The sequence below is a fragment of the Camelus ferus genome, chromosome 10 (genome assembly GCF_009834535.1).
Source record: "Camelus ferus isolate YT-003-E chromosome 10, BCGSAC_Cfer_1.0, whole genome shotgun sequence".
Taxonomy (NCBI): Eukaryota; Metazoa; Chordata; class Mammalia; order Artiodactyla; family Camelidae; genus Camelus; species Camelus ferus.
The window spans coordinates 28,020,188-28,047,341 of NC_045705.1; the positions used below are offsets into that span (position 1 = coordinate 28,020,188).

A 27,154-nucleotide genomic window follows, 5' to 3' on the forward strand; every position below is an offset into this window, starting at 1 on the left:
AGTATGTCTCCAAAGGCTTTGGTAGAGTTCTCACTCTTCCCCAGCAGTGGGCTGTTGAGTTGTGGACTGGTGGTCTTATGAAGAGCCTTGGGTAGGGGAGCTGGTGAAGGTGGAAATGAAGATTTTATTATGTGTTTGTGGTACCCACTTCTGTTCCAGGTGCTTGTTACATCCTTGTGCTGATGTTTAAAATTAGAGGATTCTTGTTCCTCCGTGTTGGCTTCTTTCGGCAGGGTCAGATGAGGGCTGATAGGCTATGGGAAGAAGGTAGATGCCTAGATTTATTTCCCCATTTTCTAAGGAAGCCAGCTATCTCCCACCTCAGCCTTTTAGAACATCTGTCAGAATTCACTTCTGATTGCCTTGGCCCAGAGAGAGGCGTCTCCTGTCCTATTCTTAGATATGTGCTACTATTTTTGACTCACACAACTTGGTGGTGGTGATGGTTCACTGAATCCTCAAAGCCGGTCCACAGGCCGGGCCAGAAGCATGTGTATCCCATGGGAATCCTGGGAAAGGCAACATGAGAGAAGTCTGGGTTCTTCTGGGGAAGTTTGCCTCACTATTAAAGGGACACATAACAGGGATGCCCCATTCCTGCCTCTGAACATCACCTGCATGGTTGCTTGGAATGGCAGCGGCCCTTTTGAAGCCAAGAGGAGAGCCAGCCTCGAGGAATAAGGGAGGAGGGTGGAAAGACCCTGGAACCTTTGTGACATGGTTGAGCAACTGACAAAACCCAAGTCCTTGTCTTCACAAAGCTTAATTCTAATGGGAGCAGATGGCAAGAAATACATGCATTATTAAAATACATAGTATACTAGAGAGGGATAAGCACAATGGAATAGGATAAAGTAGGGAAGGGGAACAAGGAGTGCTGGAGAGGAGTGGCTGCATTTTATTAAGTATGGTCAGTGAAGACTTCTCTGAGAGGGTAACATTTGCTTAAAGACCCAACAGAGACAAGGAATGTGGAAGAGCATTCCAGGCAGAGAGAACAGTAGGTGCAAAAGCCTTGCGTGTATTTGGAGAACATTCTGTGTTTAAAGAACTCCTAGGACCCCTGTGACCAAGGCTAGGGACCAACCAGAGAGTAAGTAGGTGGAGGTAGAGTTCAGTATTAGGCTGTTGCTGAAGACTTTGGTTCTTACTAAAAGTGAGATGGAACCCTTGGAGGTTTGCAAGGATGAGCGTGACATGATCTGAGCTATGTTGAAAAAGAAAAATCCACAGTAGAGGCAGTGAAGAAAAGTTAAATGAGGGGGGAGGGAAACAGTGTTAACTAGACTAGAACATAATTCAGGGTAATTCAAGTGTAAATTCAGTTTTTTATTTATCTTGAAAAACTTGCATCAGAAGCCATTTTGCTTCTCCTAATGTGAAGACAAAAGAAAGAGCTTACTTGAGGGTTCTTATTAAGTAACATTCTTTTCCGAAAGAGTCTCTATTTTTTTTCTTTAAGCAGCTTATCTATATAAGACTGTGCAGAATAAGTACATTCACCAAATCCTGTGAGATCTAAAAGTAAATTTGATTCAGTGGTTGTGAGGTGGCTTTATTACTAGAGAGAAATTTTCCTAAATGTCAGTATATAAGTGCTAGTGTGGAAATAGACTTTGCTTTTCTTAAATAAATAGATAAGTTTATCAAATTTATTCCTGAATCAAGTTTTCCATTTAATAGAAGGTATCCTTCAGCCTTTTGATTTTGGTCTTTTTTCTTGTGAATTGGTGACCCTAATAAAGGCAGAGTTCTTTGCTTACTTGTGATAAATTCTGTGAACCATTTATAGCAAGACATGTTGGACCAGCTGTTGTGAACTGGCAGCTCTGTATCTGGTTGTCCATCATGTGAACACATATAATAACATTTATATTGAAGTTGTACGTGTACCTTTCACACCAGATAAGGTGTTTTCCAGGTCAGTTATCATCTTCTCTAGTTTATTCATGGATCCCCATGTAGGGTCGATACTTTTCATTGAGTCTAACTAAGAATCAAATCTCGTGAACCAGCTCTTTTAGACGTAGATCCTTTTAGATCAGGAACGGAAACCTCCTATGTGGATTAATGCTGCATATTCTGTGGTGAGCCGACACTGACTTCGAATGAAGAAAATTTTATTTTTGGAAGCTGGATTTTGAAACTAATTCTTTTGAATTCTCATCAGATTCCAAAGAATAAGCATTCTTCACCAACTGAACTTCACTAAGTGAAGTGAGAGTGGGGTTAGTTGAGGACAGAGAGGAGACTTTATGGCGTGCCTCCTGTATGCCAGTACAGTGCAGTAGTGCTAGTACTAAAGGTAATGCTTTGATACCTTTGTGTTGACAGCACTAAAATGGGGATTATTACCTTCATTTTCACAAGAGGATGCTGAGGCTCATAGGAGATATGTGACTTGCTCAAAGTCGTTTAACAGATAAGGGTGGAAGTGAAACTGGTACCCATGTCTGGGTGACCTCACAATCCACACCATCTTCTCAAAGCAGCCCGCTAGTGAAGGCAGAAGTCAACATTACACATTCTCTCAGATAAGTTTTGTTTTTCCAGGGTCTCATTTCTGAACCTGTTCTTTCCCTTAGCTCTGTTTGGACCTTGCATAGTCCTGTGCAAAGTAGAACACTGAGGTCTTTCTTGTGTCACTTTGTAGCTCTGATACTGTGCATTTTGTATGGCTTTTTTGATGTAGTGACTATTCATTATTAACCAATCTCCTAAATTCCAATATGATCATATTCATTTTGTTCCCATCTTAATAAGATGGACCTTTTCTTTTAATATAATACACTTTAAAATAGTTTATCACATAAAGACTTCTTCCTGAAATCATGAAGTATCAGTTTGCAATTAAAACCACAAAACCAGTGATATTTGAAGAGTATATAGCGTTATGATATGAATCATATTTTACTATTTGTACCTAAGGGTCGATAAAGTAGTCATTACTGATTTATAGGAGAACTGATTAAGGAACATTCAGCCAGCTCTGTGACAGCATTGAAAATTTAATTGCAAAACTACTGTGTTGATGCTATATCATCTCTTAGATGGTCTCATGATTGCTTAAAATGATCTGGGTCTAGATTTTATATTAAATATGGAGAGGAGAGTGTTTGAAAGAATAATGTCCTCAAATGCTTTAATCTTAATGGCCATGTATTAATTTTTCCTCTCTCTGTTTGTGTTTTTTCCCTAGGAGAAAAATTCAAGGTGGAAACAAAGACCATTGCTGTTGACTTTGAATCAGAAGATATTTATGATAAAATTAAAACAAGCTTGGCAGGTCTTCAAATTGGTGTTTTAGGTCTGTATTGCCACATTTGTGGATTCTCTTTGCATTTATTGACTAAGACTGTTTCCTTTTGGGATGTTAGGTTTTCGCTGGTGAAATGACCTGTGAGAAGAAAATTGCCTTGTTAATACAATTGGTCAGTAGATGATGTTAATCTATATACATTTGAATCTTTGGTTTTGGTTGTATTTTAATGATAATTCTACAATTTGGGTTGTTTACCCTGCCTGCTTTATTTCTGGTCTCTCATTCTCTCTGTATACATTTAGATATAGTTGTATTATAATAATCCTTTACAGTGGGTGATGCTAACCTATTTTTAGATTTGAGGAATGAAGGCTTAGGTATTTCTCAGCCTTTTGTTCAGTATTACCTGCTCCCCAACAAGAAGCCTTCTTACACATTATTTTCCCCTAATTTTCCCTCCCATGAAATTTGAGTACCACAGATACACTGCATATCTTGTGTATGTGCCGTATATATACATCTGTGCTTTATATGTAAAAAGAATAAGATCTCATACCACACCCTGAACCAGCTTTTGTCCCCTTGGGGGAACCTCACCCCAGTTGAGAAGGCCTGGCTCGGAGAGATTAGTGACTTGCCTAAGGTCACCTAAAGAAGAGTACTTTAGCTACTACTTGGTTTTTCCAAGTCTACTCCCTTTGGTACACCTTGTTATTATTACTAAAACCTGATGCTTTGCTGAGATAATGGAAGTATTGGACCTTGTTATGGAAAAGATTCACCAGATTTTAAGGGGCAAAAAAATGGTCTTCAAAAAGTTACCCACCATTCTGAGTCATTTTAAGAAAGAAAAGGGGCATTTAGTTCAGAAAATTGTCGCTGCTTCACTAAATCTCTTTCTCCCACTGCCTCAATTGGTGCGAACCTAGTAATTGCCATTGTTTTCTCTACTGGGCCATAAGAGGAGGAATAATGAAGAGAAGATACTTTAAAAAAGTGTTTCCTAACATTTCTTTAGTCAAGGCCCCACCTCTCTTCTTCATACTATAAAAGAATGATGTAACTTCTTATATCATTATATATTATACTTGTATTATCATTATAAGTTCTTATAGCTTATATAAGTTCTTGATAAGGCAATTTTTAAAAAGTTAAACACATATAACCCTACATGGTGCCCTTGGGCCTGGGGTTAACCTCGGCTTTGACATGCTGTCTTTTCAGCCCCTGCCTGGTCTATATCACTCATCACCATGCCTCACCCACCCACACAGCACTCCCACATTTATAGGAGAGCCAGTAGCACAAGACGAATGAAAACACAGGTCTAGATTTTGCCTTGTGTTCTTCTCTAAATACATTCATTGCCCAGAGTCTTTCACAAGCTCCTCTTCCTTTAGCTTAGGCTAAAGCACGCTAACTTCTGTAGAATCATTGATGTTTTTTTAAACTTCCAAATCAGTGCAGCTGTAACTTACTAGTTAGGATAGACAGTGCCATAGTCCATCCAAACCCCTTTCAAACCAGTCATGGACTGGAGAGTGAAGGCTGGCTTAGGCAAGGAGGTGGATCGAGGATCCCTAACTAGAGGAGACTTGTCTTGAACTTGTCCTGTTGGAGAATAACTTTCTTTTAGAAGCGGTTCAGTTAATCCCAGTAGTTCTTAGCTTTGTATAAATGTCAGCTGCTTTTCACTGGGTAACTTTGAAACTACAGCTACTCTGGTGACCATTCCACTGAAGATGGAAGATGTCAGGCATTGGGTTGCTGCAGAGATGGAGGGTTATAAAAGGCTCTCTTCAGCTGTTCTTTCCTGACCCACTATATTAAAAAGTCTGCAGTGTGAGTTTAGTCATAATAGATAGATCTGTTAAGGATGAGGTACAAGGTCCATTGGTCCCCACTTCTAGAATCCTAGGACTTGTGTCAAAACATATGCATTGATATTTAGACATAAGGATTGATATTTTCCTAGGTCACATATGCCAGTGGAACCACTGCTTTTGTAGTCCAGCTCCTTAGTAAATTGCAACCTGTGAGTCAGCAGTTTACACCCGTCCTTATTTATTCATTCACTCATTGGTCATTCAATGAACTGGAGACACAACAATGAACAAGAAAGTACCTTGCTTTCTGTAGTATAATGTCCTAATAGGAAAGACAACACTGAACAAAAATGGTTAGCTGTGAGTTAAGTGTTGAGAAGGGAAGGGCAGAGTGTATTGAGAGTGTAAAAGGGAAGAAGGAGTTGATACGGAAGAAATTTGGTGACTTGGTCTAGCCAGTGGGGTAGGAAAAATGAGGATTCCAGAAATATTGAGGAAGTAAAGAAAGCAGGACTCAAGTCGTGAGAGATTTCAAGTGGGATGAAGGAGAAGAGAGAACTCATGATGACCTTAGGTTTCTGTCTTGAGCATCTGTCAACAGTGCCATTTACTACAATGGGGAATCCTGGAAGAGGAGCCTTTTTGGGAATGAGGATCATATAAGTTTGGGGTTCCTCTGGGATGTCCGATTGGGATTGTTGAGTTGATAGTTGGACACATGGATCTAGGTTTCAGTAGAGCTCTGAACTAGAGATAGAGTTTGGAGGTGAGTCATCTCTGAGTGATAATCTCATTGAAGAAAGGAGACTGGAGATAATCTGAGGACAAAGGAGAGAATGTAAAGAGAAAATGAGGACCGAGCTCTCTTACATCAAGGGCTGCCTGGAGCGTATAGTGAGAAGGAAGTATCATTTTTTTGCACAGGTTCTGTACTGTCCGACAGAAATACAATGTGAGCCACATATGTAATTTTAACGTGTCTAGTAGCCACATTTTTAAAAAGTAAAAAGGAACAAGTGAAGCTAATTTTAATAATGAAACTAATTTTCGTAATATCCAAAATATTGTCACTTTACCATGTGATCCACATAAAAAGTTTCAAAATATTTCACATTCTTTTTCCAAGTCGTCAAGTCTAGCATTCATTTTACATTTATAACATATCTCAGTTCAGACTAGCTGCATTGTAAGTGTTCAGTAGCCACATGTGCCTAGTGATGGGCATCCAGTTCTAGTTCATCTTGGCTGTCTCTCCTCCTCAGTTTGTGTAGGAGAGCCATAAATGATTTCTAGATTTTTTTTTTTATGCTTTAACATGGTTTTCAACCAGGGGCAATTTTGCAATGTCTCGCAATATCCAGAGACATTTCTGGTTGTCACCAACTGAGGGGTAGGAGAAAGAAGTTCTCCAGGCTCCTAATGGGTAGAGGTGAGGGCCACTGTTAAACATCCTACAATGTACAGGGCCGACCCCCACAGCAGAGAGTTATCAGCCTGAAATCTCAACGGTGCTGAGGTTGAGAAACCCTGCTTTGAAGTTATACTGTAATTAAACAGTTCTGACTGAATACTTACTGAGACACACACACACACATATATACACAGACAACTTAAGTTTTGATTTCTAGGCTGGTTACAGATCAACAATAGAAATAATTATTGCTAGTGTCTACATGATCCTTTATAAAGTTTATAGCAGCACTTTCACATACAGTATACTATTAATTGGCTATATATTTCATTTTCTCCCTATTCTACCAGAACTGTGTCCTTAATCATAAGCTTTGTGTAATTATTATTGATATTTATTAGCAAATATCTTATATTGCACTGTAATTTTAATTTGTCAAGATTTTTGAGGAAACTATTAAAACACCTTTATGAGCTAAATTTTATCTTATTGCTAGGTCGTATTCCAACTCAAATCTTAATAGTTCTTTCTCTAGTATGAGTATAACCCTCTAGAACTTGTGGGGGAAAGGTCTGTTGTTTATGTTTTCTTTTTCTTGTGATTACTTGGGCCTTGACTTTCTCTCTCTTCCCTCTCTCCTCCCCATCCAGATCCCACAGACCCCCACCTCTGTATAATAAGGGGGAAATAATCTTATTTATTCTCCTTCCTCCTCTGCTTACTATCAGTGCCACCTTTATAACATTCCCTAAAATAACAAACATGTAATTCATTTCTAATAACATCTAGCAATCCATATCAAGTCAGAGGAAGAAATTTTTTTCTACTGAGTATTAATGAAACCAGGAATGATAAAAAAGAAATGTAAATCACTAAGATATGTTCCATTTGTTTGAATAGCATTAGCCACCAAAGCATAGTCAGTGCTTAATTAAGAAAATTAATATTTTCAGAATTACAACGGAGAGTGCTAAAGCTCTTTGTTATGAAAGAAACATTAAGTTTTCAATAGGATAAGTGGAAAGAAAATGGCTGTGAATTGTGTGAATTTATACTGAAAGGTCACCGTAACTTGATATAAATGCGAAAGGTTGAGACGATGGATTCTTAACTCTGTTATGTAGAATAAGTAAGCACCTGCTGTCTTCTCTCAGGTGAATGCCAAGAAACACAGATTTGAGAAAGCTTAAAAAACTTCAGCTATTTAGAGATAATGACATCAATACTGCTTTCAATAAGCAAACAATTGGTTAACAAAATGTGGCTGCTATAATGCTTACTTGATTCCTCAAGAGAGACTCTCATGTGTGTTCCAGATTGGTTTGAAGGACTTTGTACAGTACATCATGGGAGGCGTAATTTACCAAGGCCAGAGGAGTAGCCTTGATATTGAAGTATGCTACAGACAATACTTTTTTCAAATTCCACTATGACTTTTTTAACTTTTAAAAAGTGGCATTCTTTATTCTAGGAGCAAAAATAGAAAGGTCCTTCTGGAAAAAGATAGTTATTTAGTTTGTGATTCATTTGGAAACAAAAACCACCAACCATAGCTTTATTCAAGCTTTTAATGCATCCTAGACCAAGAATTTCCCCATGCCAAATGCATTATTTATGTAAGTTGTAGAGTCAAGAGAATCAGTTGGTATAGGGTGACCTGTCTGTCTTCAGGCCTTTTTATTACCCATCAGCTTTTTTCTATCTGTACACAGTGCCCATAATTTTATTAAGAGGCATCATTTAAGGAACAATATGTATAAATAATAAAAGTCAGTTAATTACAAAAAAAAATCATTGATTGCAAAAGCTGGAATAGACCATATTAGCCTCTTTTCTTCCTGTGCTCTTTATGAGTGAATACTTTCTTCATTAATGTGGTTGGTGGGTTATTTTTAATTAGTATCCTTCCTTCTCCTCAGCTGCATATAAAAATATCTTTTGATTATCTTTGCCCATGCATCTTTATGGATTATGGGAGATACTTGGGAGTGATTTCTGGTCAAGGTGTCAGAGTAGTAGGACCACAAGCTCGCCTCTCCTTGCAACTACAACAAAACCACCATCGACTGCTGAACAGCCATCGGAATATACTTGGGAAGCATTTGTGTTCTGTTATTCTCCCTACAATCTAGTATTTCCCAGAATGTTCTGGGATGGAGAGTAGCTGAATGTTGGGAACAAGTATCTTAAAAGGTAGTTTGAGCAGAGATGAATAGTCAAGATCGGTCTACTCTGTGTCTGTTTATGCTTGATTTTCAAAGCTTCTTAACAAAAGACCCAAGAGTATTATCAGCTACTTAAAGGAAGGTACTCGTTGACTTCAAAATGGCAGATTCCCAGGTAGTTAATTTCTTTGAGATCCAGAGACGGCTTCCTTATAGTTCAGTCTCCAAAGTGTCAAAGGAAGAGGAAATAGATTTAGGCCTAGGAGAGGGAGCTACAGGGCTGCAGGAACTGGGTTGAGGAAGACTCTTCTAGGAAAAGGGAAGGAAGAAATCTTGAACATCCTGGGAAGTTATGTGGCTTCTCAGTCCCAACTGATAAAGGAAGTTACAAGTAGAAGAGTCTTGCTGCTTCTCAGAGGGTTTAAAAATAAACAAAACTAAAGAACTTTACTCATTGGAAGTTAGTTTTAAATTGCCTTCTTTTGAAAGGTAAGTATCTCTGAGAGGGCGATGACGTATTCATTCACATCTTATTGGGATTAGTACATTCAGTTTATTACCTGTCTGCTTATTGGATCAGTCACCTTGCGGGAATGGCTATTTTAGTCAGTGAAAGACATGGGAAATCATTTTGAAATGGAGAGGAGAGGCTTAAAGAGGAAACTATAGTGGTACGTTGGTGATTAGTGGGATGCTGAGAGGGGAGGAAAAATAGGAGGGCAAAAATAAAGTAGTTGAGAGAATGCCAACCATAAACTTCATATGTTTGGAAATACCCTCCTCCTTTTTTTTTTTTTTTCCTTTAGCCCAGGTATAAAATGACTCAGGCTCAAGAAAGGACAGAGGCTATCATTTTTAAATATCCAGGTGAGGATTACGGGAGCGTGGTAGGATATTTTAGAGAGGGTGGGGTTTCTCTTTTATGCCAGGATATGATTTTCCTGCCTTCTGGGGTTGAGGATACTTCCAAAACTTTCCTTTTATAATTCAATCGAATTCTGTCCCTAGCCACCCAGAGTTAGTGTAGACTCCACAAGTTCAAGGACTCAGTCCCCAATAAGACTGCCCTTACTTCAGACACCAGCTGCAAGTTTGAGGGTCCCCAGGCCACCTACACTTCTGACCAACTGGCTCCAAATTTGGGGGTTCCCATGACCCCTTCAGGTTCAATAATTTGCTATAATTAAAATTACAGTTGTATTATGAAGGATACAAATCAAGACCAGCTAAGTGAAGAGACACATAGGGCAGGGTCTGAGAGGGTTCCAGACACAGAGCTTCTGTGCCCTCTCCTTGTGGAGTCAGGACTCCTCACCCTTTCCACACATCTGTGTGTTCACCAACCGGAAGCTCCACTGAGCTCAGTGTCCAGAGTTTTTATTGGGGTTTCATTATGTAGGTGTGATTAGTCAAATCATTGGCCAAGTGATTAACTCGATTTCCAGCTCCCCCCCGCTTTTCCAGAGTCTAGGCTGGCTCCAACTCTAGTCACACAGTTGCTCTTTCTGGTGACCAACTTCTGTTCTTTTTAGGCACATCTAAACATTTATTTAGTAAATGAGAAAACACATCCATTGTTCTTCTTGTGAGATAGTCTGATAAATGTATTTTCTTTCTTTTTTTTTTGACTTTTTATTGAGTTATAGTCATTTTACAGTGTTGTGTCAAATTGCAGTGTAGAGCACAATTTTTCAGTTATGCATGAACATACATATATTCATTGTCACGTTTTTTTTTTTTTTGCTGTGAGCCACCACAAGATCTTGTATATATTTCCCGGTGCTATGCAGTATAACCTTGTTTATCTATGCTACATATGCCTGTCGACCAACCTCTGTTCTGATTCATCTTATTAGCATAAACTCAGGTGTAATCCAAAGCCCTGCCATGAATAACAGAGACATTACCATCACCCTGGAGATTCCAAGGGTTTAGAGCCTCCACTCTAGGATTCTGGGACAAAGACCAGGCAAATTCTTTATTACATAGCACCTTTTCTTTCCTATTTGTTGACTGATTCATTCAGTCAGTCATGCGCTCGCTCATTCATTCAACAAGTAAGATTCCAGAGATAAAGCAGCAAGCAAAACTGATACTGTTTTTGCTTTCATGGAAGACAGCCACTGAACAAGTGATTGGGAGCATGTTGCATGTAATGAAAGGGTATGTTACTGAGGAGGCTAAGAGTGTTGGAGACAATCTTTCTGAAAAAGTAATAATTTAAGTTGAGACCTGAAGGCTAATTAACTCTGAGAGGAGAGATGTTTCCAGGTAGAAGAAGCAGTACGTACAATAGCCCTGAGGTGAACCGCACCTGGCAAGTTGGAGGAACTGACAGGAGATCTGTAAACCTAGAGCACGGATTGCAAAGATGACAGCGGCTAGACTCTGGAGATTAAGCAGCACCAGATCACAAAAGGCTTAGAAAATCAGGCTGATACGTTTGGGCTTTTAATAAAGGACAATGTAGACGTTGTAGAGCTCTAAGTAGTAAGTTGAGATCACACTAGGATTTTAGAGAGATCATTCTGACTGTGAAGTGGAAGAGGCAAGAACTGATAGCAAGGAGACCAGTAAGGCTACTTCAGCAATCAAGCTAAGATGAGGATGGCTTCTCTAAGGATGATGGCAGTGAGAGTGAATACAAGTAAACTGACTAGAGAGATGTCTAGGAAATAGAAATAGGTCTAATTTCTGATGACGTCCTCATTAGAGGTCTTGTCTGACAGAAGGAATGAAGAAGAATAGTAGTTTGTTTTTAATTAGTACTGCCAAGATTCATTAAGTGTTTTTTATATGCCAGTCACTGTGCTAATGAATCTCATTTAATCCTCAACAGTCCTGTCAGATATTTAATATTGCTATGCCCATTTACAGATAAGAAATGGACTTACTTTGGTTAAATGCACTGTCCAGGATTATACAGTTACTAATTAGCAACTTCCAGTTGACTTGAGCAACTGGATTGCCTTAAGACAAGACACCCTGGACCAGGAGCACTTCTGTAGAGAAAAAGGATGATTTCATTTGGGGATATGTTGAATCTGAGAGAGCTATGAGAAATCCCAGTGCAGATCCAAGTAGACAGCCGGATCTGGCATAAATGCCCTCCTATATGTTGCGTGAAGCAGAAGCCTGGTGTAGCCGATCACAGCAAGCAGAATAGGTATGTGGAATTTTTTTTTTCTAGGAGACTCATCAGGAACATTATTAGACTAAATAGAGTGCCTTATAGTTCCATTAGATGTACTGAATGAGATTGGATTTCTAAAGTGGGAATAAGACCTACACTTCAAATGTATTTCCTTTTACTCGAAAACCACTAATGGTATTAATTAGAGTAAAACCTTTAACTTAAAGGTTTAACTTAGGTAATTTGTTGTGATTTTGGAAATGTAAGTAGAGCCGTAATTCATGAAATTGATATGTATTCCTCCCATTCGCTGAGAGTTAACCGCCAGCCTTCTGCCATCCTTCTTTCCTCATCCTCTTCCAAGTTTATGTATGGCAAACTTTACGTGGTTCTGTAATGAGCATCACATAGCAGTTTATAATTAAACAGTGGAAATGAGATGTTCTGTTGTGTTGCTTCTGTCTCGATCTTAATTTTCCAATTTCTGAGTGAAAGCACTGCACATTTAAAGCCTTGTAAACTCTCTTTTATTTAGAAATTGCTACTCACAAGTGTATGAAAACTGTAAAGTTTGCAAAATGTTTTACTTGGTGTTCCAAATATCATCTGTCAGAGTCTGAACATGTGCTAGCTACAGCAATATGTTAAATAAGGCAAAGAGGGAATTTTCTTTGCATCACTTTCCAAACTCTGTAGATTCTAAGATTAGATCTACTTGAATGAAGTAAAGAGGGTGGAGGAGCAATTAGGATAAATTCAATCAGTGTAAACAGTTATTCTGGTTAACTGTTGCTTAGAGCTCCCTTTCAGAAGGATCTCTCCACTTTAACACTGGTCACATTTTTTATTAATAACAGAGCCTGTGGCTGTCCTGCCGTAGCCCCACCCAGCACCTACGTAGTGTTGGGTGCAAAACAGGGGTTCAGTGAATACTTGTTGAATAAATGACCACACAACAATAATGACTCTTTCTCCTCCATTTATTAACATACTAGTATATTCCAGGCATTGGGTTACAGACTTTATGCTTATTATCTCTTTTAATTCTTAAATTGTTATCCCTATTTTATATATAAAGGTGATGAGGAAACTGAGGCTTATTGGGGTGCAATCACTTGACTCTTGTTAGGATCTGGTAGCAGTAGGACCAGGACTGAAACTTGGGTCTGTTGGACTTTGAGATCCATACCCTTCTCGTACAGAAGCTTAAGACATGAGAAGTTTCTCCCACTTGTGGTATTACTTAGGTCTACATTTAAAAACTTTAGTATATTTTGAAATATTATTTTTATTAATGAACTCTAATAGCCTTTCCATCTCTCTAGTCTTTCTTTTGGGTGCTTGACCTGTATTAGTGTGTGCAACTATAGATATGACTGAAATAGAAACTTAAACATTTTCTACTTTAATATGATGAGGAAGGAATAGAGAATACTTTGCATTATTTGATACATATATGAAGCCCAACCTTTAGGCAGCATATTTTTAAACCACCTTGTCTTTTTAGGTCTGATAAATCTGGAAAAGGCAGCAGGTTGGAGGTGATCCTGTGTGTGGTTACCCATATCTGTTATTGGTGTGTTTGTTAGTGGACTTTGATTCTCTAGTAATTTATTGTCATTTTTTCCTCCCTCGTGCCCAACCCAGATACAACAATCTAATTTCCTAATGACATCATTATCTCTATAGCAGCTGGTTTTGATAACGGATTCTAAGTCCAGTAAAGTCAGAAGCAGCAGCAAATGAATTTAGAAGAAACAAATCTTGTGTGTATTCTTGTCATTAAGTACGAAGTGTGGAAATGATTTTTAAACAGTAGTATGATGTAATGGAGAATATTTACATAACATTCAGAAATACTCTGTGGATTTTCTGAGTCTTTCAAATATAGTCCTTACTGGTATTGGTGTTCACGACAGTTCTGGGTGGCAGACGTGGAGAGCACTGCTGAGGACAAAGCACTGACACTTCTTCCCTGCAAAAATCCCGCAACATCTCTTTCCACTTACCTTTCCTTATTCTTGGTCTGGCTTCACCTCTGTTCTCCATCTGCCTCATCTCTTCTGTTGAGCTCTTCCCAGTCTTAGAACTCCATTGAGAGACTGATGGGAAAGGTTGTATATCTGTTCATGGCCCTGTCACGATTATTGGGGTAGTGGTTGGAATTCAGACATTACACGGACATCCTTCTTTTTCTGAAAGACATGGTGTGTTACATGAGTTAAAACGGTTTTTCAAGTTTTTCAAATAAAAAAATTTAAATCTGCCTCTGATGCCTCACTTGAAGAATTCAAGAAAACTCACGAATGAACAGATATTAAATGCCAGTTTAAAGTGCTACCATTTAAAAGGGATTTTCAACTATCTGAATAATGTTGGAACTACTTGTGGCATTGTTTGGTTTGGTGAATCCTGTAATGAATCCTGTAATGTATAAAGATGGAATTGCATGTACCCATTCTTAATGAGATTAAATTATAATGGAAATATTTCATCCTTCACTCCCACCCAAAGCCTGTTTTCTTCCTTTTCCAAGTCCCTGAAAGCTTTCTGCCTGCCGTTTGGTTATTGCTGCCACCTAATGTCTCAAAGTAAAACTGCAATGAGTCTGCCTTTTCCAAAAGACTCGCATGATTGTGCCGTTTATGAAAATAACTATTTGAGAGCAACAGTTGTTTTTCTGTCTACTCTTAAATAATAGCACTCTTAAGTGATTAGTTATTGTGGAGAGATGATGGGCAGCAGATATGCCGCTAGTGGAAGGTAGAGTGAATAAAGCAGGGAGGGATGTGAGAGTCCTCATCCCCAGTAAAGGACAACTTGCCAGTGTGACCTTGCCAAGTACTTCCCTGCATAAAATCAGGCTCCGTGCTCTGAAAGAGCTCTTCCAGCTTTAACGCTTTTTTTTTTCCCTGTGTGTATTTTTGGTTATAAAAGCAAATAGCCTTTATACTGTGATACTCTTTATTTCTTTGGGCTTAAGTTCAGTATTGACCGTGTTCTCATTTAGGGTTGTGTTAAATAGATGATCACGTTTTCATTGTGTGAGTAGATAGCTTTGATAGCTTTCTTTTGCTCAGTTAGCAGAGACAGATCTGAAGACTTTCTGTTGTAAATACAGCCTTGCTTGCTTGCTTATTCATGGGCTTCCTTAGCTTGACTGTCCTTGTTAGCACCTGCTGCAAAGATTGCAAAGTCAACTGTGCTGCTTACAACATTTCCGGATTTTTTAAAAAAGACAAATCTGGATTTTAAAAGACTTACAATTACACTATTCAGTTTTCTTTAGCATTTTGAAATACAGCATTAATATCTCCATGGGCTAAAACGAGATCTGAAGAGAGAAAGTTTTCTAGATACCAGAGAGTGAAGGGAGATGGAGTTCACTGTATGTAACGGAATTTTCTTTAACTCTTGCAGAATATTACAATTTGGCAAAAACCTTCCCTTGAGGATTCTGTCATCTTAAACTGACTTTGTAAAGAATATATGGTTTATATGTAGCATTTTAACAGATATTTTGGTTGTTCCGTTTCTCTTATAACACTGTAAGTCACCCTTTATAACTCTATAGATGGTTAAAGCAAAGTCAAGTGAATGTAAACCTTCACCTTCAAATAGTTTTGGCTCAGTTAACGGATCTTTTATAGAATTCCTAGAACCTCTGGTGGGTGGAGACCTTTTGAATAAAATAAAAATGGATTTGAACCTGCTCTTATTGTTTTGTTTAGATACCATACCTATTCAGATTGGGACGAATCCTAATTAAATACAGTTTGCTTTGTCACTGTCCTTTGCTTACAGATTTTCAGACAGGTTTCAGTGATCTTGTTCAAGCCATCCTGACCGAATTGTGCAGGTAAAATCTTGAGACTCACAGCCTCAAGTGACTGGCTTACTGCTAAATTTAGAACCCTTATTGAATCCCTCTGAAAGACTAATTTTGTTAGTCTATTGAAAAAGTTACTATTACTACTGTCAGGTTTATCTGGCACAACTCCTGCTAAGCTTTAGCAGACTGATCAGAATTTCATTATCTTTTTGCTCCTGAAACCTTTCTTTTCAAATACTTTACAGTTTTATTAAACATTGCTATCAGATTTCTGTTTATTATCCAATTATTACTGACATTTTTTCCTGGACTGAATACTGAATGAAGGCATAGGGTGGCTTTAAAGTAGTGGTTAAGAGCCTAGCCTCTGAAGTCAGATTTCCCGAGTTTGAATCTCGGTCTTACTTTGCTCTGTGACCCTGGATAGGTTATTTAACCGCTGTGAACTGCAGTTTCCTAATATGTAAAAGGGAGATAATAATAGGAACTAGCTAAATAGGACTGTTGCAATGATTAAAGGTAGACAGACAGACAGACAGTTTATCCATTTCATTTTTAGTTAAGATAAATTCAAAGATACTTTATTTTTTGATTCTTGCAAATGTTCCTTATTCTGGGTTTATCTTTGTCTTCTAGAGCTAGGGGAAAAAACCATAGAATACCTGAGTGTTAATCATGTGACTAATTACATATACATTTTTTCATGGCTTCTCAGTTGTCTCGTAACCCCAACCTTCGGTGAAGTGATTGAGGAGGGAAGATACAAGGAGGGCGAAGACATAGCCTCGACTTCCAGATCTAGTAGGGATGGATGGTCCATTGGAGATGTTAGGTCTGACCCACTCTCTTGGCCTCCACAGAGGAGCCTTCTCTCACATCCCAGATGAGGTCTGGGACAGGCTCCCAGGGCACTCTGTCCTTTGTGATGAAATAATTGTTCGATTCTTTTCATTTAGTGCCTTTCTCTTCCTACTGGATAGTTTGCTCCATGATGTCACAAACTGCCTTTTTCTTTCTGTTTTTTTCTAGTTCCTAGTCCAGGTCTTGAATGATTAAACAAACTCTTGTTTTAGACATGAAGACACTGAGATGCGTATTGCACGTGACTCATCCCACGTCATGTATTTTCTGAAACAGTTACATAGAAGTCCAGTTTCTATCCTCCTGCCCTGCAGTGCTCTCCACTTCTTCTACTACACTATGAAAATTTAAGATCTAGAGAGGCGTTAAGGAGTATTTACAAGTAACTGTATTACAGAGGTGAAATACACACACACTCCAAGGGGCTATGGACATTCAGAGGCAAATAAAAAGTCATTTTGCCAGGGGTTGGGTAGTAGGTACAGAAATGCTTAATGAAGCAGGAGACATTTGAACTGTCCTTATGGGTAGGTTTTGGATAGAAAGGTCACTCTAGACATAAACAGCATTTTATGAAATTGTATGTATCATCTTAGTCTTAATATCGTTAATCCCACTATTTCAATAAATCTATAAAATGTATATGTTAGCCAGCTAATGATCTTGTTTTATTTCAGTGAACAATGTGGGAATGTCGTATCAGTATCCCGAGTACTTTCTGGAAATTCCTGACTTGGACAATGTAAGTCGTTCTTTGTGGATTATGGTAACAAACAGAATGCATGCAGGTATTGGACAGGCGACATGGTATCATGTTCAGACTGTGAGCCCTAAAGTCCGGCTAACCAAGGCTCACACCTGGTTCTTGTACTCTCTATCTGAGGTTCCCCCGGGGTGATCCCAACCATACTTGGTCTCCATTCCCTCATCTATAAAATAGGCAGCTTTACAGGGATGTTAGAATGATTGAATGAGAAAATATTTATAACCTCATTTGTACAGTGCCAAGTTCAATAATAGCTTTAGTTTTATTATTATCATTTTGATTATATCAAAACAGCCCTGTTTAAGTATCAGGATTCTATACATCAACTTAAAAACCATTAAATGTGTTAATAGACAGCAGTATGGTTGATTCAGATAAACTAACTCTACCCAAATGAAAGCTATATTCTTGATGCATGTATAATTCTTTAATAAAAACTAGAAAAGCATTTCATTGAAGGAATATGTAAATTAAAAAAATTGTTGAAAATTTTAGATTCAATAATTTCTCCTTTGCATATTAGCAGAGAGGAAGTGGCATATTTATTTTAGGTTTAATGGGTCTTTTTGCTTGCAGATTTCACTTGCACTTATACCTTGGGTTTGGCATATCAGCATGAATTGCTGCATTTGGTAGAAAAGTATTATAACATAGAGTAAAATAAAACCTGCCTCTTTACCCCAACTCCTGTCATTTTCCAAGGTCTCTGGTGTATCTGGGGAAACTTTCAATACATCTCTGGATTACCTACATATATGTATATCTAATATGGTTATGTCCACGATCAAATCTGTATACAATTATCCATTTTTTTTGCAGACCATCAAGAAACTGATAAATATTAATGTTCTTTCTGTTTGCAAGGTAAGCAGCTTTTTATAAATATGTCATCTTTTTTTGGCTCTATTTAAAAACACTGGGATAATCATTTGTTCACTTTAGTCAGCTCTTATGTTGACGTAAATATTATTCCAGATGAAGGCAATTATTTCCTTATGTCTTCAGGAAATAGAAAGAACTAACTTCCAAACAGGTGTCTGTATATTTTGCTTCTTAACAGCTGAACGTTTATTAAATGCCTCCTATATGCAAATATGGTAGTGGGCCCTGGGACTGTATAGACTAACTTAGGCTAAAGATTGATTTTTACGAAGTTTTTATCTACATGCAATTCATCACTGGTAAATTGTTTCCATTCCACATCCCCTGTGGTACATGCAAGTTGGTGAGCTAAATGTTGTGGGAAAGCATTATATGGGAGGTATGGAACCATGGAGTGATGAGAGTGATTTGTGTTAGCCACACATAAAAACTACTCTCGTTTCTAGCTGCCAGGCATACATTATAGCCATGTCACTTGTGTATGTTGACAAAAGACACCACAGCTAACATATGGTAAAAGGAATAATAGCCAGCAAGCCAGCATCTAAGCACCGTTTTCCCTTATATTTCAACAGTAACTACAAGGAGATACCATACCTTAATGATACATACCAGATCGGCAGGAAGTATTGCCTGAGGCAGAATGTCCATGTGTAATATCTGAACATACTTATGGGAAAGCCAAATCCTTTTCAATAACTCTTATATACTAATTGGAGAAAACCAAAAAACATTTAACTCAAAACTATTAGAATTGGCCAGATAAATATAAATAAGTATGTAATTACTAATTTTCTCTTTATGACATAGTTTTGATCTTTTTCTCTACTGTGAATATTTGAAGAAAAGTTCTCCTTTGTTTTCATGTCCTAAGAAATCATAACCATAACATTGTTGATTTCAAGTTTAAGGACCTTAAAATCTTATGTCTTGCCCAACTTTTCATATATGGCTGTGCCTCTCCTTGCGTAAAACATACGTTGCTTTTAAATCGTGTGATTAATTTAGTCTTTACATGATTTTAGTAATAGAGTTGATTCAGATAAACCAGCTCTACCAAAAAGAAATCTGTATCACTGATGCTACATAAAGGCATCTCAAATGAATTATATTGTAATAAGACAAATAATTTTATAAAGTGAATTATCACTGTATCTTTTTTGTTGTTGTGATTGACCACGGTTTTTTCTCAAGTAAGATTCAGTTTAAGTGAGGCAAATTACAAACAGGTGGATCTGCGAGTAGATTTAGAGCAAGACCCACATGCACAAAATTGATGCTTTTAAAACATGGTTAACATGAATGTATCTGTATAGCTTTAAAACTATTTCCCTTGGCATACTGATGTAAATGTAATCATTCTTCAATAAGCTGTATGAAGTTTCAAGGTAATTAAATAACTATCTATTACTAGTTATATGACTTTAAGTAAATTACTTACCCTCTAGCTTCAGTTTTTCACCTACAAATTAAGAATGATGATTCTCTTTACCTCACAGAATTGTTTTGGGAATTAAACAGGGTAATAAGTGTAAACCTCTTAGAATAGCGCTGAGATCATAGTAAAGGCTCTAAAAAAATGTTACTATTGGTTTGTTAAAATTGCTATGACTATCTTTCAGCAAGCAAAGTTTTTTTATCATAAATAATATCACTTCCAGCCTATAATTTGTGGTTTTGCCTTTTGAAATGACTGATGTGTACTATTGTTTTGATAATCTTTTCTAATATATTTGCCCAAATGCTTAAAAATAATGAGGGTTAAAAAATGAGTGTTCCATTATGTGCATGTGTTTCATTGTATATTGTAATGAGTTAATGATGAAAAATATGTTCAAGTGTTTAAATTGTATTTTATAGAACTTGTTAATATTAGCTCCAGACTAGTCTCCTGATAATTTTAATTCCTCTGTCAGATAAACTGTGTCAAGTTTTTACTCTAGACACATGAGTATTTTTCTCCTGTGACCTCCTTCTTGTCAGTACTTACATGTTTGTATACCCTTAGAGTATAAAACCCTGGCCTCCTCTGTCTCTCAAAACATATATTTTGGACTGGCAGTCTACAGAATAGTGATGATAAAAGAAAGGCCAAGGTCCTGCCCTTGATCTGTGAGAGCCAGTCAGCTCACTGTGCTCCAGTCACCCACTGCCTCCTTCAGGCAGCTTCCAAGTGCAGATCAGTGTGTCCTGGTGGTGGCTACCTCATCGCCCTGCTTAAAGACGAGTCGTACGGTGGCGGGAAATGTGAACGAAGCAGCACCAATCCAAAGGTGCAGAGCACCTTTCTGTACCTTCTTTAAAATAATGAGGAAATAATAACAAGGCACCCAGTCCTAGTATCTTGACGAATTATAAACTCCTTCCCCCACCTCTTCATTCTTTTTCTCCCACTTTCTTTTTTCCCTTTGACATAGGTACTTTCTCCCATGAAATGAGTTAATGGAGACTAAGGCCAACTTATTAAACACCACATCCCATCATTTTACGAGCCATATTGATGGGAAGTATCAGCAGAAGAGCCGGATATATGCTTAAAATTTTTGTAGGTAAACCTCTTTTTGCGAGCCAAATTCTACTGACAAATCACTGAGGAAGTTTGCCATTTAAAACACTTCTTCTTTAGGCCAAATCGTCATCCTTTAATTTATCTTTTCGAGTAAATATGCATCTTCCTGGCCCTTTGTGATACACTCTTTTAGTGGAAAAACAATTCAAAACTCTTAGTTTATTCATATGGAATTAATAACATCTGATGGACAGACAGCCAGTTATTCTTTGCTGTATCGTAGGCAGGATCTGTGTGGGTATCATTTCTGTAGCACAGTTGACAAGTTCAGGTATGGAAATGATTCCATTTGAACAGCAGGAGGTGCATGGTGTGCAGTGGGCTAGCCCGAGGGCCAGAAAAGTAAGTTAGGACATGATTGTGCAGGTACTTGAGTGCTGTGCTCAAGAGGGCAGAGAGCCTTAAAGTAGAAATAAGATGTGATCTGGTGTACATTTCAGAAAGACAGTTCCAGTGGCAGAGTGGCATGGCAATGTGTGTCTTATGGTATATGTGTTTAACTTGTTTATCCTGAGAAGAGAGCATTCCCCTTGATGGAGTTCTGTGTCTGATGCTCCCAGGTTTAGTGCTCTTTCGTGCTGCTGTGATTTGCCCTATGTTGTATTTTGATGAATTGTTCCTGTTGTCCTTTAGTTGACTGTGTTATGTTGCCAGGGCCAGGGCTACATTGTCAGTTGCAGTGGTTGCTTGGAGCCCTGGGGTAACTTAAAAGAAGATGAGAATTGGTCTGGCTCTAGAATCTTACAAGGCTTTATGGTGGCTGGACATCAGGGGAACCAGGGCATGGTTGTCTGCAGCCTGGTGCACAATAAATGTGTTGGAAAGGGCTTATGTGAGAAAGAGAACAGCCTCTTCTCACCATCAGTATTGGTCCAAGTTTTATCTCCTCCCTAGACCACATGAGAGGGGATGACTGGCTGAGAAGTGTGCCAGGAAGGATTGGAGAAATCAGCTTGCCCTTGTGACCTTGGATCTGTTCCCCTAATTTGGAGATACTTGCTGGACAGAGCCCAGCATCCGGTTGTAAGTCCAATGCTGCACCATGAGCACTGAATGACCTGGCTTGGCATTCCCTTAGGTCCGGGTTAGTGCCTGGTCCATGTGTTCCTGTCCCATATCAATAGATTAAATGATGATAAAAATCATGTAAGTCGCCCATTCCAAAGGAGGAATAATAACAGTGAAATTATCCTGATTGAGGCAACTACAGGTCATCACCAGATGAAGTGGTGGTGAGTGGTCCCCACAAAGTAAGGGGAAGAAATCTTAATGAGAATAGCTGGGACTCCGGACCCCTGAGGTTTAATCGGAGGGTCCAGTTTGGCTCTCTAGGCCTTCATGTCTCCAGTTCCATCTGATTATTTCACTTTTCATCTTATCCAGTAATTTAGGATTAGCCCTTTCTTCTCTCTCAGTGGCTTGCTTACCTGGGCTTTCCCTTTACCAGGTTAGTGGAGATAATCCAAAAGATGTTTAGAAGCCTTGTTGCCTCCTTTACAGTTTTGCTCTCAAAACCTTCAGGGTTAAATTTAGTCTTGTTCTTATTTCCTGCAGAGCAGTGAAGTGCCAAGGTGAGAACAAGAGTGGTGTGGAAATTCTATAGAGGTGGCCAGGATGACAGGAAGACCAGCCTCAACCTGGAAGAAAGGCCCTACTAGCCAGGGCTTTTTTCTTTGCAATTTCAGTTGTTCTGTGACTAAAATCTAAGGAAAGGCTTATTTCTCCTCAAGAACAATGATCTTTAGACCAGAAATGGTGGAGTTTAGAAATAATTAAACCTCCAGGTACTGAACCATACTCTTCTAAAATAGTTCTGGTTTTATGCCTGGAACGGTTTCCATCTCTAAATACTGAGAGAGTTTGCAAATGAAATCGTTAGTTACTATTAGGGAAATCATGGAAAATGGGGAACGTGCCACCATTCCAGAGGCAGGTAAATACAGGTCCAGTCTCAAACAAACAGCAATCCAAAGACAAGTTCTGAGACAGATCTCCTTTGCGTTGCTTGTTACTGGTTTGAGATCACTTGTTTTAACATCTGCCAGACTCAGAGTTGCCTTCCTTCTCTAGGCCTGACTGTTCTTTGATTCCTTTAATGACAATTTTAGACCCTCAAGACACTGTAGACTGTTAGCTCCTTTTCAAATGAACATGGCCTAAACAATGTTACCTGCCCTGCCCACAGCTAACCTGAGGGTAGGAAAACCATCCCTTCTGATGGTGCTGGCCCTGAAGCTGCTGCTTGGCTTGGTGAACACAGTGGATGATACGGAGTGGCCCTGTCTGCCCCCAGATCCCTTAGGAAATTTCGGGGCTAGCATTCTGACAAATAGAGGGGATGTCCCAACTTTCTTTCTTACCTTTCTTAGAGCAGAGAAGGAGGTGGATGGGGGTGTGACCCAAAGTAAAATTTATTAACAGTTTCCACTTACAGCAAAGTACCACTGAGTTTTCTTTGTTTTGTTTTATTTGGGGATGAGGAGTAGGAGTCTTAAGCAGGAGATCAGAATTTAGTTCTTTCTTCGTCAGATAACCAGCCAAAGTGGGGACTTGAGACTGTGTCTTATTAGGTAGAGAAAGGAAGCATGACATATCACACACACACACACACACACACACACACACAGCTAATCAAGACCAGTTCTACCTCCCACATATTTTTAAATTGACTCAATTCTTTTTATCCCCAGTGATTCCTTCCAGATTCCAAGCCCCTGAATTTCTCAGTGGGAGACACTAGAATAGCCTAACCAGCCTTTTCCATCCAGCATGTCTTCCTCCTCAGACTTGGTACTCCAGCCAACGTGTTATTTTACATCAGGTCTTATCACAGCCCTGTCACATCCTTCAGGGACTTCTCCTTTCCGTCAAGTCCAGAATCTTGAATGTGACCCCTAGGGAAGGAAGTGTGACTTGGCCCCTGCCCACCTCTCCCCTTCTTTATTTTTTTTAATTGAAGTATAGTAGTCAGTTTGCAATGTTGTGTCAGTTTCTGGTGTGCTCACCTCTCCCTTTGACCTTAGGGGGTCTCTCCCTCTGCTGTTGTGCTCAGTCTCTCGAACCTAGTGTTCCCTTAGGCTGTTCCCTCCCCCATGGAAGGCTCCCTCGGGTCCCAGTTTACTAATTCTACTCACCCTTCAGTTGTCAACTAAAGCGTTCTGTGCTTGGGGATGGAGAAGGGGGTGCTTCGAGACTAGATTACGTCTCAGCCACATGCTGTGTGTCTTCGTCCCCCTTAGCCCCATTTTTAATTCGTTCAGTGTCTCTCTACAGGCTGTAAGCCCCGTGAGGGCTGGTCCCACATCCTTTTCATTCTTTGCCATGTCCTAGCCCCAGTCCTCCCATATGGCAGGTAGGCAATAAATACTTTTTGCATAAAATAAATAAAGGGATTAAAAAACTGAAAATCCCAGTCCTTCGGGAATAAGGATCACACGTCCCATGTGTGGCCCCAGAAGGCTGGCCTTAGATCAGTTGTTGATATTTACACTGAAGTAAATGGTGAAAACTTTCTAAACTTTGGATCTGCCAGACATGGAGTGGGCAGAAAGTAAGAAGCTTTCTGACTCTAGGTCAGAGGTTGCAAACCAAGAGTCTGTGGGCTGAATGTGCCCTGCCAACATATTTTGGTTGGCTCCAGCAGTGTTTTCAAAATTGAGACATATCACACCCAAATCTCTAGCTTCTCTTGGGAAAAATCTGAAAATAGGGTAACACGGACCTGAACTGCTGCTTGGCAACAGGTGATTAGAGCTGAGTAACAGCTGATCGTGCTAGGTAGGTAGGCTGCATTCTCCTGATTACCGCAGTCCCCACTAGTCCCTACTGCCTGACTTACTGCATTCATTTATGCTACTTCGCTGGCCCTTGGAGGCATTTGAGTTTCCGTTCTCCTGTTCAGTAACTCCAAACATTCAATCTACTGAAGCTAAATAACTGCTTACTTGGTGGAGCTGAAGGATTAGAATGGCATCAATTAAATCAATCTCTTCCATCCCTATGATTATCTGAAATCAAATCACTTGGGATATGAGGCCCTTTGCCTGCTTTAGAAAAGCTAATTTTTTTTCCTTGTAATACCCCACTGTATTCATTGTATGTCATTCAGCCAGAAGTATGTGATGCTATGCCCTGACCATGCAGTAGATAATAAATGTTTGGGTGGGTGGCCAGATGGACAGAAAGCACAGGAGAAGCATTTGTTTTCCTTTTTTTTACCTGGATTTGTCTCTGGCATGTGACATAGTACCAGTAGGGGGAGCCCTCTATTAATTTGGAAATCCATGAGAAGAATCTGTTCAGCAGTCTAATCATATTTAATTTAGGGATTATGCTAAGAATTTATCCCCTCGTTCTGCCCCAAGAATTCAAGTTAACATTAGGAAATTAATAAATTGCAGTTAGGAGAATATGGCCTTCACCACTGATCTCCACTCAAGGCTTTTCTAGATGGAGACATTTCAAGTTAATATTTAGAGTCTTTTAATCCATTTGAAAGCAGCTATCATTAAAGTCTTAAAAATTTCCAAATTTGGGGGCACATTTAGCCCTTGAGGCCTCATAGTAATGGGCTGCTTCAGGCACAACTACAAAATGATAGGTTGGCCAACCTACATGACAACCACTCTTTCCATAGTTTTCATCTTTAAAAAATGAGGGAGTAGTTGTAGATTGGTGCTAAGGTTCTTTATAGCTCAAAGTAAAACTAGCTTGCAGGAGAAATGCCTTATAAATGGATGGAAATGTAAAAATCTCTTTGAGAACTTGAGGGATTATTTTCTCCTCCCCAAATCTGTCACTTTTGGAGAAATCAGAATATTTTGGGAAAATGTTAAGTAATGGAAGCTCTTAGCATATTATGGAGTGCTAAACTTAGAAAAACAATATATGGTGGTATATGCATTCTTTTCATCTTCATTTTTGTTTGGAGTTTATAAATTATGGCTTTAGAGTCATTATTATTAATTGGCAACCACTTCTCAGTTCTGGGAAGTTCTTTTCCTTTTGTTAAAAAATTTTTAACAGATATCACACCAGATTTTTTTTACAAAAGGAAAAGCTTTGTTTTTTATGGTGAGGTTGCATTTCAGGTTAAGTATTATGGTAGCGGGGAGGCAAGGAGGACTCATAACTTCCATAAAGACCTAAATGTTAATAGAGAGGAAAACTAAATCATACTCAGAGGTCTCAAACCACTGTAAAAACTTTATCTATTTAAGCTTTTCACACCTTGTGCAGTGACTATTCTGTTAGCCATATAGTTGAGATTCTAAAAATTTCTAATTAAGTTTTATTCTCAGTACCACAGAGCTCAAATTATACAGTTTGTCAAAGGAAATGTGTGCTGTGTCATTCTAGTATGACTTCCAGTGGCGTTACCACCTAATTTCTCCAAAACAGGCATTGTGTAACATCGCTGATACTTTATGTAATTCTTTTTGCTATTATACTATGATTTTTTAAATTATTGTTAATGATTCCAATTGAAAATTTGCTTAAGGCGTTTGCATCTATTTCCTTTTAATTTGTGTGGGTGCATTTTTCAGTCGCTTGAATTCAGATCCTGTTTACTCCAAGCTGGTTTCTCTGGGGTAGAAGGCAGAGCAGATGTGGACAAAGTGGCTATTCGTGGTGTCCTAATTATTTGAAGGAATAACCTGGATTCTTGGGGCTTTGCCAATTCTAAGGCAAGTTGTTACACTGTACTTCTTACTTATATATATTGGTGATACAGGTGTCAATTATTTGTTTTCTTATTTTACTAAAGTATCTTGAATTTTAGTCTTTTCATTGGGGTTTTTGGTTATTTTTTTAAGCATTATGCAGTAGTGTTCTCTTTAGTCTGTTCTCTTCAATGAATGACCAAACGCCAGAGGTTACATGATACAAAAATAATTTGCTCAGAAAAAGGAATTACTTGCTTGTAAAACAATTTGCATAATTTGTATAATTTGCTTATGTTATCAGTTCTCATAGCAAACTCAGAAGTGGAAAACTTAGACTGGCTTTAGAGTGTAAAATAAGTTTCCTTCTGCAAACTCTTGATAACTGATGCCAGAGAAGTGAAAAGAAAAACATGATTCATGTTAATTTCTTTTAGAAATAACATTAGTTGTGGGGGCTTTTCTAATTACAAAAGCAATGAAGCAGTTGCCAAAAATATGAGAAATATTTCAGAGTACTAAGATAGTTACATTTTAATATTACATTTTCAAGGACATTTTTAGGCTAGCCAATGCACTTTTGAGTTAGATAATACCAGTTTTGGTTTTGTATGAATTAAACCAGCCTTTTATTTATTTCCCAGCCCGAATATACTTAGTTGTGGCAGTAAATACCAGTAAATATTCCACTCTTGAAATAGAATATTTGCTGTCTCCAAGAGGAATTCGAAATTGAGCTATTGTTGGTGAAGACGCAGTTACCTTTGTATATGTGTGTGCTCTG

The 27,154-nt window shown here is 38.5% G+C and overlaps 1 protein-coding gene across 1 annotated transcript in view; it reads left to right on the forward strand.

Moving 5' to 3' along the window:
• Positions 1-27,154, forward strand: part of HSD17B12 (hydroxysteroid 17-beta dehydrogenase 12) — a 135,497-nt gene that overhangs the window by 79,326 nt on the left and 29,017 nt on the right. The window contains exons 4-6 of the mRNA XM_006184248.3: positions 3,200-3,307; positions 17,168-17,232; positions 18,076-18,120. Coding sequence (XP_006184310.1) covers positions 3,200-3,307; positions 17,168-17,232; positions 18,076-18,120 — 218 coding nt within the window. The remainder of the gene's footprint in view (positions 1-3,199; positions 3,308-17,167; positions 17,233-18,075; positions 18,121-27,154) is intronic.